Below are 16965 nucleotides of genomic sequence, written 5' to 3'. Positions count from 1 at the left end.
AAAATGGCTTTTTTGCGATATTTGAGATTTTTTGCGAAAAAGATTACATTATATTGCACATTATATGGAAATTCTGATGGCATGAATGTATTGTTCATCCCCTATAAAATAAACTTTTTTTATTTCGATATCTTACTTTAAAAAAATGTATATGGATAAAAGTTGAATATTCTAAAAAGAGGCTAAAAAATTGATAAAATCAATTTTGGAAAATAATTTTTTTCCGAAAAATCTTTTTTTCTTAGGAGCATCTTCATATGAAAAGTAATTCCTAGCTTAATCTTTCATAACATAGCTAAAAATAAGATATGGAAATACATTTTTGATATTTGATCTGATGACTTTCTAGATAATGTTAACTTTTTTTACAAGAAATCTCAAATATCGCAAAAAAGCATTTTTTACACATTAAACCTCAATTATTTTGGAAATCTGACGTGCTAATTTTAATTTTGTTTTCAATAAAAAATCTGTAAGAAACACTTTACCTGGTGTAAAATAATGTTTGACTGTAAACTAATGTAATTTATCGCAAAGTGAAAATGAGAGCGAGCGACGTAAGAAATAAACCATATTTCATTTGTGTCAATAAAATTTGAAATTGTGCAATTTTAGCCATTTACCTGATAACATCAAGATCAGATCCAACATATAAATCCAGCGTATGGCTTTTCGACAAACACCCATGATCTGCTCGGACACAGTACGAGTAGTCGTTACGTCACCGGTGTTTTGCGTAGCCTCCTCCGACAGGGTTATCGTGCTGCACCTTGTCAGCTGTTCCGTGGACCTCTGGGAAAAAGAAGATTCAAGAAAAATCATCAGAGTTGTATAATAGATAGATATAACGCGAATAGGTTTTATAGGTTTCTTTTCATTTTATGGAGATGGGATCTAATTCACTGCTGGATTACGTATATGGGGTTTGCATTTTATGGTTTCAAACAGTCTATTAGTTCTTATGATAAAATATTCTTCTAAGTAACTTGCATTTGCCTACCGAGAGGTGACAATCAAATAGTTCCAACAAAAGAGGGTTTCTTCTATACTTGGGTCTGTTTTTTTCAGCTGAACTGGCTGCACTAGTTCAGAGTTTATCTTTTTCCTTCCAGTAAGAGGAGTATAAACTCTGAACTAGTGCAGCCAGTTCAGCTGAAAAGAACAGACCTCTTGATTGAAACCTACTAAAATTGGAACAAAAGTGGATTTCTGAACCCGGGAATTGAACCCAAATCTTCGAATATATGATCTGTTCTTTTTAGCTGAACTGGCTACAGTAGTCCAGAATTTATCTTTTCCCTTCTAATGTGAAATAAAGTACAGCTAGTTCAGTTTAAAAAGAATAGACCTAGAAATAGAAAGCGCCCAAGTAGAACAGAAAAGTCAAAATAATGTCAATTTGGTATCCAAATTTGGACTCCAAATTTGATTAATAATTCTACTTGAGTGCTTTCTATAGATCTGCTCTTTTTAACTATACTGCACTTTACATTAGAGGGAAAAAAGATAAATTCTGGACTACTGCAGTCAGTTCAGCTAAAAAGAACAGATATTAATGGGCTCCAAATATATTCAGTATAACATCAAATTGACATCATTTTGATTTTTCTACTTGGGTGAACATTCAAACTTCTGTGCCACGATCGCACACATCATATTGGACCGTTTAATGCCGTAATAAATTATTATGTACCTATCTGACCTAATTTCGCCGATCAGCAAAGTCCAAAAAAAGACAGGGAGCAACGTACTGCAATACGTGACTTCTCTCGCACGTTTTGCTATCCGCGATATTGGTTTTCCACCGCAAGTCACGAGAGACGCAAATCTTATTATTTTTTTTTAGTGTATTTTTCTCGTAAAATGATATCAGAGCGTTCTGCGGATCGTTACGTTTCGAGAACACGGAGACTTAATCAAATTACGCTTCGTCGGTAAACATTAAGCTTGTTTTGTCGGGTGCAATTTTATCGCCGGATACGTTATCAGGTAACTTTTTTTATCGTATAATTCGCGCATATTGAATGACGCACCTTTATGATGCAGAGACAGCTGTTTTTTTCGTCACAAATATAACGGTGATTAATATTAGTTGATTGGAAATGTGTCGGGATTCCTATCGCGCTAACGCGCTCAAACGCCGTTTGAATTTCCAACAGGAACCGACCTCTTAATGGCATCTGGCTGCCCTTGGCACACTTGATCTTCCCTCCTCCCCTTTCGAAACATTAAGCTTTATTATATGTAAATGATATCGAAAAATGATGGTTCCGCCGTATTATTTTTTTACGCGTTTTAATGCAAATATCAAAAAATTTTCTATCGCATAAAAATGACACTAGTTTACAGCCAAAAATTATATTAAACCAGACAAAGTGTTTCTTAGATAAATTATTGAGTGCCGCCAAATATGATGTCGCAAATCAAATTTCACAAACATGTCAGATTTCTAAAATAATTGAGGTTTAATGTGTAAAGTAAGCTACTAAAATAAAAAAATGTGTTTTATAATATGAACAATACATTTATGATATTTAATTAGACTTTCCAGATAACGTTAATTTTTTTATGAAAAAATCTTAAATATTGCAAAAAACTATTCTTTGCATATTAAACTTCAATTATTTCGGAAACCTGATGTGCTCAAAATTGGTTTGCAGCATCGTTTTCAGCATCCAAAAATCTATAAGAAATTTGTCTAATTAAAAATAATGAAAAAATGTTTTCTTTTATAAAATAGTGTAATTATCTAAAAAAATTTCAAATTTTTCGAAAATATTAATTAAAAGTCTAGAGACAAAATATCAGCAATTTTTGAGATTGCAAAATGGGAAAGACGTGAGATTTGTATCAGTTCTATATAACCGTCAATGTCGCTTATATTGCGAAGAGATGTAGAAACGTCACGTTTAGTCACGTTTGAACATTGACAGACGCTATCTTTATTGAACTGTTTAGCATTTAGCTTTAGCAAATTTACGTAAATGACGTAATTACGTATATGACTCTTAGGCTTTTAATTCTCGAGAAATACTGAGAAATGACAAATGTAATATATTTTCGAAATGGAACACGCACTCACATTACATCGCCGCGCTCATATGAAATGTTGTGCTTAGATGATTTAAAAATTAACTGGATAAAAATGAGATAAAAATATGTAAATTCATTTATTAATTTACGTCATAATATACAAAAGTTAAGATAAATGTTTCGACTGTACGACAGTCTTTACAATATCCTAATAATGTGTCAAAAAATTAATTTAGTCATATCGACCTTATTATAAATACAACATTTATGAGATTATATGACGAACGCAGTACAAAATTCATGTTTGTTGGCATGAGTTAGAGCGTCAGATGCTGTTATATTATGTAACGACATTTTTTGTCACGAACATAACACTTTTTTTAAAAAAATTATTTCTTTTTACTTAACATAATCACAATGTGTACTTTTTTAAAAAACAATTCGATATCTGTGATCAATTAATAGCATATAAGCTCGTTAAGTTGGCCTTTTATTATATCACATATTTTAATTGTATACGAGCCGAAGTTTAATTTATAAAATATATATATGTAAATTCATATTTTGTTTTAAATATATTTAGATAAAAGAAAAAATAAAAGGCGATTCATCTAGATAATTTTCTAGATTCTAGATAATAATTTTTAAGACTGCTTATGTAAACACAGTTACAAAAAAATTTTAATTATAAAAAAGATGTAAAAATATATGTATTCATATTTTTATTTATAAATTTCTATATTACTACTTAAATTCTACTATTTAAGGGGTTATAACGATTTATATTTTACAAAATCTTTTAGTTTAAAAAAAATTCCTAAAAATACATGTTTTTTCGACCTTAAAGGTAAGTATAACCCCTTAAGTACTTTATGTGCTATGATTCTAAACTAAAATCATCTGAAAATTATTCTAGATTTAGTAAAGACAAATATAAATAATACATATTTTTATTATTTATATAAAGGTAAGATGGCGCCAAAGTTTTATCTAGATGATCATCTATATAATTTTATTTAGATAACAGCGAACGCTGATCATATGTGTCATTATCGGCTTAAAAAACAAAGAACATTTTTATTGTCCTTTGAATTTTTTCCCGCTAGTGTGTGTCGCGAGAAATTATTTCGACCACCTGTTGGATCCGCGGCTTGATTCTTTCACGGCCTATCTCGAATGCGGATGCAGCTCTAAATCATCGGAATCCTTTCTTTTTTCTTAACATCTTAAAACAGGCAAAACGACATTTGATGAATAAAACCGAAAAAATAATACGCGCTAATTTTTAATTAGAGCAAAAAGTTGTACAATCTCGCTTAAAATACAGAATATCTCGAAAATTTTTTCTCTTATATGAGATAAGTTTCATCGATATTTTTTCAAAATTTCAAATCTTGAAAAATGATATAAGAGTCAGATTTTGTAATTTAAACATTTGTTCGAAATTTTTCAAATCTATGTTTAACAAATCTGTCTGTAAAATTTTGTTTTTTAAAAAAATATCCTAGATAGCAATTAAGCGTCGAAGGACGTCATTTTGACGTCTAATGACCTCATTTTGCTACTTGAGATAGATTTATTTAAATATCTCTTTTCAATTTTATTCCAACGTTACTGAAATCAGAGATGATATCAAGTTCAATATGTATATTTAAAAATCTGAGTCAAATCCGATAATCAAGTTTTATTTTCTAGGATTTCAAATAAAATACTCATAAAAAATAATATTAAAAAAATCAAAATAAAGCAAATTCTTTCTTCTGTATATATTCTACAAAAAAAATGTATATCCTGTAATATGTGTTGTATAAATTTTATCGTGTAAATCCACAGAATCTTTCGCCCATATCAAATAGAGACGACAACAATCAAGCGCGCCCCTGGCGGAAAATCCGGCGATTAATCGGACAGCGTCGTAGATTGCGGGGGAGGGCATCGATTAAACGACACACTTGCGTTCTAAAACGCGACAATATCCGCGTTTCGCGGAGGGGACGCGCGTCCAACTCGGTCATCCACTATGAAATAATTAGGGAGAAAAGCGGTCGCGGGGGCTTCAACGAGAACAACATCAAGGGGGAGGAGAAGGCTGGAGGGTTCGTATATAAAACGAACGAGAAATTATCTTGTGTATACGTGACTTTCTGCGCCTCATTTTCCTCGATCACTTGCGTTAACTCGAGAAACTCATGCCTATCACTTTTTATTATATATATTTATTGTTTTTTATTATAATATTTATTATTTTTTATTATATAATTTTTATATAATTTTATTTTTTATTATATAATTATTATTTATTTTATATTTATTATTTATTATTGATTTATGTATATACTATTTATTATTTACTAATTGTTATTTATTATTTATTTATTACATTCTTTAATGAAATGATTATCGATAGAAACTTTTGAGCAAATTACATATAAATGATTTTTATCAAGAAGCTGAGATTGTTAAAATTCCCCAAATAATGAGCAACAAGCGAACTTCTACTAGGACAGAATTTAATTTAAAGAAAAAACCACGAGTGTCTCTTGAGTTAATTTTTAAAAACATTATTTATATTAAATTAGAATTTTGTTTGTTAATTTTATTCTGTTAAAATTTATAATAACAAAGAAATTTTGATTTTTATATAGAAATATATTTTCTTTATAATTACAATTGATAACAAATGAACATAAAAATTAATAATACTTACTTTAATTTAAAAATAATACGTTTATAATTTATGAAAAAAAAAACAACAATGGTATTCAGAGCTTTAAAAAATTTAACTTGGGAAAAAGGTTAATAAATTTAAGGTCAAAAATAACTTCTTAAAGTCAAAAATAATTACTTAAAGTTAAAAATGAATACTTTTTAAATTAACTAAGCTAAATTAAAAGTTATTAACTTTTTAATTTTTTTTAACTCTTTAACCAGTTATTACCCAACCCTGGGAATTGTGTTACAAACGAAATGGTTCTGCACTTAACTGGTTACGAATTATTTGTACGAAACGTTCCATATAGATTCCCTCCTGCGTATAATGATGGCGGCAAAGGAAGGACTTCAAACGTAGCGTAGTTAAATCGTTTTCGACACGATATTGCTGTACAATAGCACAATTAATTTCGGTCAAATCTCAGCGGAAGACGGTTCTCACAATTTGATTGAAGAGTATACAAATTGGCAAGTTCCAAGTAGCTTTCAAATGACATATGTATGCTTATTGATAGATTATATAATGTCCCCGAGAGATAAACTTTATTCGCACAAAAACGACAGCACAACGAAATAATAAGTAACGTGATGGAGGATGTTAGGGAATGAGCATCTTTATAAAGCCATACGATCCAAGATACGATAGATAACAAACTTCCTATCTATTGACAAATAAAAATTGTCTATCACAGTACAAACAACATTATCGATTTAGGTTTTTGGTATTTTCGGTATTTTGTGGTATTTTACACATCGATGATTACTGATAAAAATAGAATTAATTGTCCACGTCGGGAAAATCTATTCAACATGGCACAAATTTTACATGTAATATATGCATATATAATAGTTGCAAAATTATATTATTAACAATATAAATTTAAAATATTAATTATATAATAAATTATTAATAATTATAAAACATTAATTATATAATTAATATTATGATATATAATTATATTTTTTATATAAAAGTTAGTACTATTTTTAAAATTATTTTATATGTACTTCTTATTCTTTCGAGAATCTATAATTATTTTTAATTTGACGCTGAAAGTAATTAAAAGATAAAACACTCTCGTCTTGTGTACGATTAATGTCCATTAAGATACCAGTAAGAAAAGTATCGTGCATTGCATGATGCACTGATGTAAAATAAAAAGAAGAAAGGAAGATATCACATTCACAGCAGACAGATATGATTTTAATTATAGTTGATAATTAAAACTTCTGAAAAATCCCGACATTTGTATTGTATTATATTCATTAGCATGAAATTTAATTATATATACTCCTTTCTAAAAAAGCCATACTTGTGTTGTCTAATAATTAAAAAAAAACAGAAATATCTTCAGCATTTTTTCTGAGAAAATTGTAATGTATAAATTAAAGATTTTTTTTTATTTCAATAGAAGATTGTATCACAAAAATATAAGATTAAAATATAAATAATGACAATTTAAAATTGATAATCACAAAATGAGAATAGAATGATTAACATGCTTGCAAATTTTTTTTTTTTTTTTTAATTTGTATTTTTGATGTTACGACAATTAAAGTGTCAGCTGATATTGCAACGATCTAATTATGAATATAACTATCGTTGCATAATGCTTCTAAATTTTTTTAAATCTTTTTTACTTACAAGCGCTTGGTGATGATTACGAATGTATAATTAATTAATATGCTTCACAATGGTTGGCAATTTTAAATTGAAAATTAAACTTCTCATTTTTAATGATAGATGTAGATTTTTTCTTACATAAATTTATACACATTCTGATTCGAAAAAAAATAGTTTAATGAGTCTGTTAATCATCTGTAAGTAAAAAAACTACTAAAAAAATCACACTTGGTACAAGTAATTTAAAAAAATAAACTTGGCAAAATTGATTTTGACGTAACTAGCAATTTTATTCAATACTTTCACAGTAAAAGTATTGAATAAAATTGCTAGTTACGTCGAAATCAATTTTGCCAAGTTTATTTTCACCATTAGCGTCCAATATTAATTTTGATTGATTTAAAAAAAATAAAATTTTATGATATGAGATTATTAAATGTTTTAAAAATATGTTGGTAAAAATTAATAATTATTAATTTTTTTAATTATAACTTTTTACTTTTCTATTGTTTGCAATAAGTGCAGACACATAAAAATAAGTATGTATAGTTTTATTTTTTGTAAAGTTATTAGAAATTATAAGCGCGCGCTTGTGTTGTCTATATAAAATAATAGAAATAAGAATAATTAAAATTTTTTGAATAAAATTAAATATAAAAATAATTAAAAATTTTAAATTAAAAATAAAAATAAAGAATTTCAATAAATTACATATATATCCAGAAATATGTGTGATATATAAATTATACAATATTTGCATATTTACGATTATAATATTTATCTTATCCAGGTAGAAATTTTGTCTGGAAATAATCAGGGCTCCATATATTCTTTTAAAAATATTTCTGGAATCCAGCTAAAAAATCTAACTAGAACCTGTGCAAAGTTTGGGACACTTAAATCTACACAGGCCCTATCGTATAATCCGGGTGGGCTCAAAATTACGCCCAGAATTTGTAAAAAATTATTTAGAGTCTAACTAGGATCTATAATTTTTTGAAATATTTGCTTGATTTGTATTATAATTATTTCTATAAGCTAGATTATTCAATCCTGGTCCCATATATACCATAGTTTCATATTTATTCTAATTTGGAAAAAATATGTCAGTGGCAATCTGGAACCCATGCAGATTTTTCCGATTATTTTTTTCCTCGTTAAAATAAAGGTAAATTTCTAGGGTGTATTCTGGACTTGGACAGATATTTCAAACTGGATTTTTTTACCTAGGCTCTGTATTTAATCTTGATCAAATCGAGGCAGATTTCTACCTGGGTATAATTTTATTAATAAATATAAAAATGATGTACTGTTTTACTATTCTTTCCAACTTTGTAATTCCAAATGTGATAAAATCGAAGAAGTAAATTAAAAATATATTCTAGAATACTAATAAACTATAAACATTACAACAAGCTTGTGACAAAAGTTTGTAACTTTTAATTTCTCGAAAGTGGTTGTTTACAAAATAAAATATAAGATAACAACAAAAGAATAAATCGAGAAAATAATTTTTTACTTAAAAAATTTCAAGATTTACATCTTGTGAAATCTGTCAAGTTTAAATTAAGTGAATAAACGTATTAACCCTTCTGTCAATGAACGGGTAACAACTAACCCAAAATAATTTCCAAACAAATGTTAAAAATGTATAATAATGTTTCAGAACTTTTTCGAATAGAGTCTTTATATCGAAGAATTGTCTCGAAAAAGTCTTCTAAAACATAACGAGAAAGAATGTTCGATCAGCATTTACTTATAAAGAAATTGTCGCAGTGCAAAATCCACGATTGGTATCCAAATACCCAAACACTAATGAAAAGGAATCAAATTACGCACTGACAGAAAGTTTAAACATAAATGTATATCAATAATTCTCGATCCTTGGATCGATATCGAACACGCAAATACCTGTGGAGTATCCAAACTACTTCAGTCTCGAGTTTTGGCAGTGATGATCGACTGAACTTAGCCCGGGAAACTTAACTTCTCACGTGGCTGCTGGACATTTGGACACGCAATTTATTGGAAGAACTCGCGATTATGCAACCGGCTAAAATCGGTATAAGACACATCGCCGGGTGGACGAATCTGCTACAAAGTCTCTGCGAAAATCGCGAGCTTATACCGGGTGTTCGCGAGAAAAATCCCTATTCCTATAAGAGAAGGGTCCAACGACACCAACCAACAGCCGGCCTGCTACTGCTCGTCCGACGAGATAGAGAGAGAGCCTATACCTCCACATCTCCTACAATCAACTACTTCCTCGCAAGCTCAAATTAAATGTTCTCTCTACCCACCCTGCTTCCCCACCCCACCATATCGTCACCACCATATCGTCAACATCACTACTAACGTCGTCGCGGAACGTCCCCCTCTCTTTCTCTCTCTTTCTGTGTCACAATTTAGTTGCACTAAGTAAGACTCTCTCTATCAGGCCCTCCGCACCCTCTCTGATTCACCCCTCCCCTTCTTCCTCTCCTTCCCCATTGAATTTCTCTGGACCCCAGGGTAAACGAGGTCGATTTGGTCGGTTACAAAAATGTGCCATGCCACGCAGATGCACTCCTGAACCTTTCGACCTTTTCGGGAAGTAAAGGAAGGGATCTTCTTTTATATCGCGAATAAAAAGAGAAATTAATTCCTATTTTATGTAATCTATTACATCGAAATCGATGCATTAATTTATTAACCAAAATTTCGGGCTCTCAATGTGAAAGTTATATTTAAATTTCAACAAGTTAGTGAAATTTATTATTTATTAATTTTACAAATTTTTTTATCCTAAAAATTGGAAAATCCTTTGACAGATATGAAAACATTTTCCAACAATTTTTATTTAAAAAATTGAGTTTGAGTAAACAACTCTAAAAACTTTTATTTAAAATAATGTTCAATAAAATAGAAATAATTAGTATTTAATATAATATTTAAACAATTTGAGATATTATTTTGGCTCACAAACAATTACAATATTAATATGACTTGAGCTTCTGAATAAATAGGCGCAAGAGTCAATGCAGACGTTAGTATGTCAATTTCAACGAAAATTAATATTTCATTGAAACTCAATAGCGTTCTCAAGACACAAATTAATTTCATGGAAAAATTAATTTCATCAATATTGACGCATTGCCTATTTAAATTTAATAATTATATTATTCTAGTTTTCTAATATTATCTAATAATATATTATGTATTATATTATATAAATATTTATTATAATATATAATATATATATATATATATATATATATATATATACATTATTTATTGTATTATATATTTATTGTATTGTATATATAAGATTATATAGTAGATTTAAATTATAATATTTATATATTATTGATATTTATTATATATATTTTATTAATTTATTATTAATTTGTATCACTTTTATTTTTGTATGTTAGAGATTTAATATGGAATAATCTAAAGTAATTGGGAATATGTGTATACAATACTTATCAAGTAATTAATTTCGATCTATTCTTTACAAAAGAAAAATTTGAATGTTTGTCTTTTTTATTTTACTTCGAGATTTTTTATGTGTGAAATTATGTTATAAAATTATTCGTCAATGTGTTCGTTTCTTCAACAGACAATTGTTGTGAAGAGATTTAATATTTATTATATAGTTCAAAAAAATTGAAAAAAATAAACATTAATAATTTATTAAAAAATTAATATTAAATAAAAGAAATGAAATAATTATATTAAATAAATTAGGAGACTATGTCATATCAGAAAATAATACTGGTAAACAATATTTTTATTTGCTTCTATTAATGGTAACATATATATGTATGTATTTTTAATGTAAGAGATATGTAAGAATGTATATTTTAAGATAAAATATAAAAAATAGCTCTGTATTTTAAAATCAAAATACACTATAACAGTTCTCGTAAATTAATCAAACAGTAATTAAAAATAGGCTATAAAGAGCTTCATTTCATTTTATAAAGAAATCGTACGTTTCCGTTCTTTTTTTATATAATATATCAAAGAGCACAGAAATCAAAAGGATGTATATGACAATAGACAAACAATTATAAAAATATATAAATGAAAATATCCGCTAGCGTTAACAAATATAAGAAAACTTACAGCAGATAATATTTCGCTCGCTGTCCCAAGATGTAACCAGGTTGACGGTCGGTCTTAAACTATCAAATTCGCAACAAAAATCGTAATATAAAATAGTAGCAAACTGACGTCATTAAACGTCAAAATGACGTAATTCGATGTAAAAATGACTTTTAATATATACAAAAATGATGTTGAAAAATATCTAAGAATTAAATTAATAATAGTCTATCAATAATATTAATATAAGTATCATGTAAGCATTCTGTATCCGTCTGCAAAAAATTTAAGTATATTTAAGTATATTTATACTATTGTTTTATAGTATATGTATTTATCATTTTTATTTATTAAAATTAGATTCTAAAAACAAGAATCTATAACTCTTACTAAGCTCTCTCGATCATGACTTTCATTCAACAATGTTAAAGTCCTTGATAGAGAATCTAATTTTAATAAACGACTTATTTCTGAAATAATAAATAGACAGGTACATAGTTTAAAAATTTGCAGCCGGATACAGAATGTTTACATGACACTTATATTAATACTATTGACAGACTACCGTTAATTTAATTCTTGTTAGATATTTTTCAACATTATTTTTGTACATATTTTAAAGATCATTAGCATTTCTCTATATTTACACAGACTATTATTTTATATTGTGACTTTTTGCGAATTTGATAGTAGAAGACCGACCGTCAAACTGGTTAAATCTTATAATATTATAATTATTATTATATTATTTAATATTTAAAGTCACTTTTTCTTAAGAAAATTACTTGTCTATGTATCTGAATTATTTAGTAAAACTATATACATCGACATAAGTACCATCATATTATCATAATATATTGTACATACCAAGTATACAATTGTGCATATAATAGTCACTGATTGAATTCGTTTATTGTCTATAAAATGAGCTATCCAATTTAATTCAATCTTGCGAATCAAATAATTCTATTTATACTATTCTATATTATAACATAATAATTTTTATAATTTATTTATTTAATACACTAATAGTAATTTTATTTTGATTCTAAATCCACTAACAAATAGCAATTATAATTTTTCTGTTTATTGCAACATAAAAAAATAAAAAAAAAATAATATAATTATTAAATAAACGCAAGAACAATTATAATTTTATTTTCATTTGCAACATAAAAAAGATCAAAAGAATAAAAGAATATTATTCAAAAGACTAAAAGAATAATATAATTATTAAATTTAAATAAACGCAAGAGCCAAATGTGAATATTAGTGCATATCAATGAAATTAATTTTTTCATGAAATTGATTTGTGCCTTGAGAACACTATTGAGTTTCGATGAAAAATTAAGTTTCATTGAAATTGACGTACTAACAATAAGATTCGCGTGACTCTTGTTGTGCCTATTTAAAATTTAGAAGTCTTTGTGAGTCATATTAATAATATAATTCTTTATAAATATGATGTGTGAGAGCCAATAAAACATCTCAAATTATTTGAATATTAGTAAATAATAGTTATTTCTATTGTATCGAACATTTTTAATAAAAGATATTGGTATAGAAAACCCACTTTTTCTGGCAGATATCTAAATTTCCTTTCTAACCATCCCCTTCAGTATAAAATCAACACGATTAGAAGTTTAGTCGACAGAGCTTTATTACTCTCAAATGAATGCTTTCACACTGATAACATCAGAATTATTACGGATATTTTGGTCAACAATCGCTTCCCGAAACCTTTCATTGAACTACATATTGCGAAGAGAATGAAAACTCTAAAACACCGTAGAGAATATTTGATGGTTAATGACAATGGATGTAAAAAGTTTAATACGAGATCATTGTTACCGATACCTTATATAAAAAACTTGAGCGAAAATCTGAGTATTGCGTTAAAAAAATATGGCCTCGACATTGTTTATACTATCCCGAAAAAATTAAATAGATTAATCAAGAGAGGAAAAGATAAGATCAATCATATGAAAAAAACTGACGTTGTGTATCTGATAGAATGTAACAATTGCAATGCAACATATACAGGGCAAACAAAAAAACAATTAGCTACACGCGTAAACGAACATTGTAGAAATATTAAACAACATCATAGCAATTTTAACGTAATTAGCAAACATCGAAAAAAATATGACCATGATTTGAAGTGGATGGAACCTAGGATTTTGCATTGCGAAAAACATAGAAGAAAGAGAGAATTAGCGGAGATGTTTTTTTATTAAAAAATATAAGAATAACATTAATTTGCAAGAGGACACAAAAAATCTAAATCCGATTTATGATAAGTTGATCCACAGTATATGATTGTCTATTTATTTATTTATTTATTTCGTTGTATTGTCGAACTTTGATATTAGTGTGTTTGTAACGTTTAACTTAAATTGATTTACTTGTCTCTCCGGTTTAACATTAGTAATTTTACTGCTGTCGAATCAACATCTTGAAAGGTACATTACATTATTTTTATATTATTTTAAATTTCTTCGTTAACAACTTTGTAAATTATTGTTTCATATCTTAATCATTGTATATTTTTATTGTGCAGTTACACTTGAAAAGGACTCGTACCTAAGGGTCGAAACATAGTGTTTCTAATTAAATTGTACTGGCCAGTTAGGTCGAAATTTCAATAAATTCGTATGGTTTTATTCATCACTGGCGACTTCATTAATTTTATCATTATTTAATAAAAGAGTTTTTAATACGTTGAGTTGTTTACTCAAGCTCCATTTTTTAAATAAAAGTTGTCGGGAAATTCCTTCTTCTTCTTCTTTACGGTTTAGGGGCCTATATAAACCTTGGTTTTTCCTTTCCAGCCATAAGTTCTAATTGGGTCCACAATGGGCCAAAAGGAAAAAATTCTTTCAGACGAAACACGTCTGAACACATCGACGGATGTCAACGAACTCTGGGAAATTTCATCATCCATCAAAATTTTCCAATTTTTAAGATACAAAAAATTGGTAAAATTTCTTTCAAATTACAGATTTGTTAAAATCTATTCAAAATTAAATAAAAAACGCATATTTTAAATTTAAATGGCAAATAAGAGTCAAATAATAGCGCATTAGTTTTAAGAGGAAGAAATAATTTTCGTTGAAATTGATTAGTCTTTCATTGAAACTAATGTATAAAATACCGAATAATCAGTTTCAATGAAAACTATTTTTTCCCTTGAAACTGACGCACTTCATTCGCGTTTAGTTCTTATTTGTTGTTAACACTGAAAAAAAATTTATTGAATTCGCATAAATATTTATTTCAATACTGCCTAATAAATCATATATTTGAAACCAATAATGTTGATTTGATGTAAAAAATATTTATTTGATATAAGAAAATTCTTTTCAAAACAGATAAATATTTATGTCAATAATAAATATTTGTTTTAAATAAATGATTTATTAGGCATAGCATTGAAATAAATATTTATTAATTTAATAATTTTTTTTTCAGTGACTAATTATTAATCTAACTATATCAGATAACGTAGTCACTAATTAATATTTTTGCAAAACAATTATATACTAATTAATTATTGCAAGACAAATAATTAATAATCGTCTGAAAAAATATTCAAATAAATATTTTTGGAACATTAGTCGATCGATGTAAAAATATTTAAAAAAGTGAAAACAAGTTGAAATCTCTGCAAATAACTTTGATTAACAAAAGTATTGCTTTTTTCCTTATTTTTATTCGTAAAAAAATATTTATAAGATAATATATTAATGTTTATTTTTTCTATTAATTCAACTGAAACAGAAGTAATCACACACACACACACAGTCCTTTATGTAATAAAATCATTTAAAAGAAATCGATAAAAAATGTGTTCGTAGAAATTAAGATTGTGAAACTATGAATGTTGAAATTATGAATCATTTTTCAAAATCTTTTAAATGTATCAAAAGTAAGAATAATCTAATTAATTTTTAAAAGAAAGATATGTAGAAGAAAAAATTTCAGAACAAATTTCAAAAAGTTGAAAATTAGCCATTTAATATTGTAAAATATAATTATTATAACATAATAAAATATAATAAAATATAGGAGGTGTACGATAAAATATAATATTTGAATTTAATTACTTTTTAATAGAATTAAAGCTATTATAGGTGTACGATAAAATATAATTTTATTTGAATTTCATTATTGTTTAATAGAGTTAAAACTATTTTTTAAACACATATTTTAAGTTTCTTGTGAAGCTTTTTCAGATAATTTCACGAAATTCAATTTTTATTGTACATTTTTCGAGCAAAAATTCCTTCGCGTAATCGTAACCGCGCGAAGCGCAAATGGGACACTAACGAGAAATACGGGAAATTCCAAAGCACCTTCTCACGTCTGTTGCATATTCATGAGACGAGGACTATAAATATACGCGCGCCAGTTTTAATTGCGTTCATCCGCGAAAACAAGAAAAAATTCAAAACTTCGAAAATGCTTTTCGGATCGCTTTTCGCGCGCAATTTAAACCTATAAAGGGGAATTTTGAGATCCCAACCATAAGATATACGAATTCCTAATAAGTTTCTTAATTTTTCGCAATAACATCGCGTTTGGTTCTATTCGTCGATATAAATATATTATATATATTATGTATTAAACCTATAAACTTGTGTACAGAATTTGTATATAATAAAAAGAGAAAATATGCACCAACCTGCATTTTTCTCGAGATGCAATATGCGAATGGTAGAGGTAAATATACTTGAGTGCCGGAGGAAAATGCGTCGGCGGATTTCTTCCTTTTCACTTTTGGCGCGCACGAAGTTACACGAAGATACAGCGATCCATCGCTCACGATGCAACACAACTGACGTCTGACGCACACTGACGCACCCCGAGCAGCCGAACGCTTCGTGAAACGTCACAGTCGCAGTGATTCAACCATTGGCACGCGGCCTCTTAGGGGAAATGAAGGGGAGAGGCAGGGGATGTTATTTGCGAAGAGAAAGTTAGCGAATAACGCGCCCTCCTTTCTTGCTTTCGCAAACTTAGTGATTAGCACGGTCGGTAAAACAGATTCCTTCTTTTTTTAAATATTTTTAGTCTTTTTTCCTTTCTTTCATATTTTCCTTTAATTTTTTTTTTTCATTTATTAAATTATTTTCAGAAACAAAGCACGAATCGATTTTATATTAAAAATGTTTTAAATTAAGGAATTAAACATTTTAAATAGAGCTAAATTAAAAGTTATTAATTTTTTAACTTTTTATTTAACATTAATTATTATAAATAAATTCCAACACCTTTTTGTCGACCAAACTGGCAATTCCTCTTTATTACTTTAAATCACTAATAACGTTTCGACTATAATTTTAGTCCTTCTCAAGTGATATAACTACACATAACATACAATAATATTCAGTGACATAAATCATTTCGCTGATAATATTCAAAGTTAAATGAGATATATATATACGTACTTGTAAAAAAAACAATAGTTAAATTCAAAGAAGTTATAAAAGAATAGGTGTCAATTA

The 16965-nt window shown here is 27.6% G+C and overlaps 1 protein-coding gene across 3 annotated transcripts in view; it reads right to left on the bottom strand.

Annotated features, from left to right (window-relative positions):
- The window catches only part of LOC114927970 (phospholipid phosphatase 3), a 33277-nt gene extending 16939 nt beyond the window's left edge, over positions 1–16338 (bottom strand). Inside the window, exons 1-2 of one of the 3 annotated variants that reach the window (XM_029299051.2) lie at positions 16143–16338; positions 624–792 (exon numbers count right to left, since the gene is read on the bottom strand). In XM_029299051.2, the coding sequence (XP_029154884.1) occupies positions 624–792; positions 16143–16148 (175 nt within the window). In that variant the 5' untranslated portion in view covers positions 16149–16338. Of the gene's footprint in view, positions 1–623; positions 793–2033; positions 3591–6017; positions 6349–16142 lie in introns of those variants that run through there. The other 2 variants (XM_085488006.1, XM_029299050.2) reach the window with 2 other exon arrangements.
- Positions 16339–16965: the final 627 nt, after the last annotated feature.

The sequence above is a fragment of the Nylanderia fulva genome, unplaced genomic scaffold, assembly GCF_048542155.1.
Source record: "Nylanderia fulva isolate GAGA-0341 unplaced genomic scaffold, ASM4854215v1 Scaffold60, whole genome shotgun sequence".
Taxonomy (NCBI): Eukaryota; Metazoa; Arthropoda; class Insecta; order Hymenoptera; family Formicidae; genus Nylanderia; species Nylanderia fulva.
Note: the sequence above shows the minus strand (reverse complement) of the source record. Positions and strands in the feature narration are given on the sequence as shown.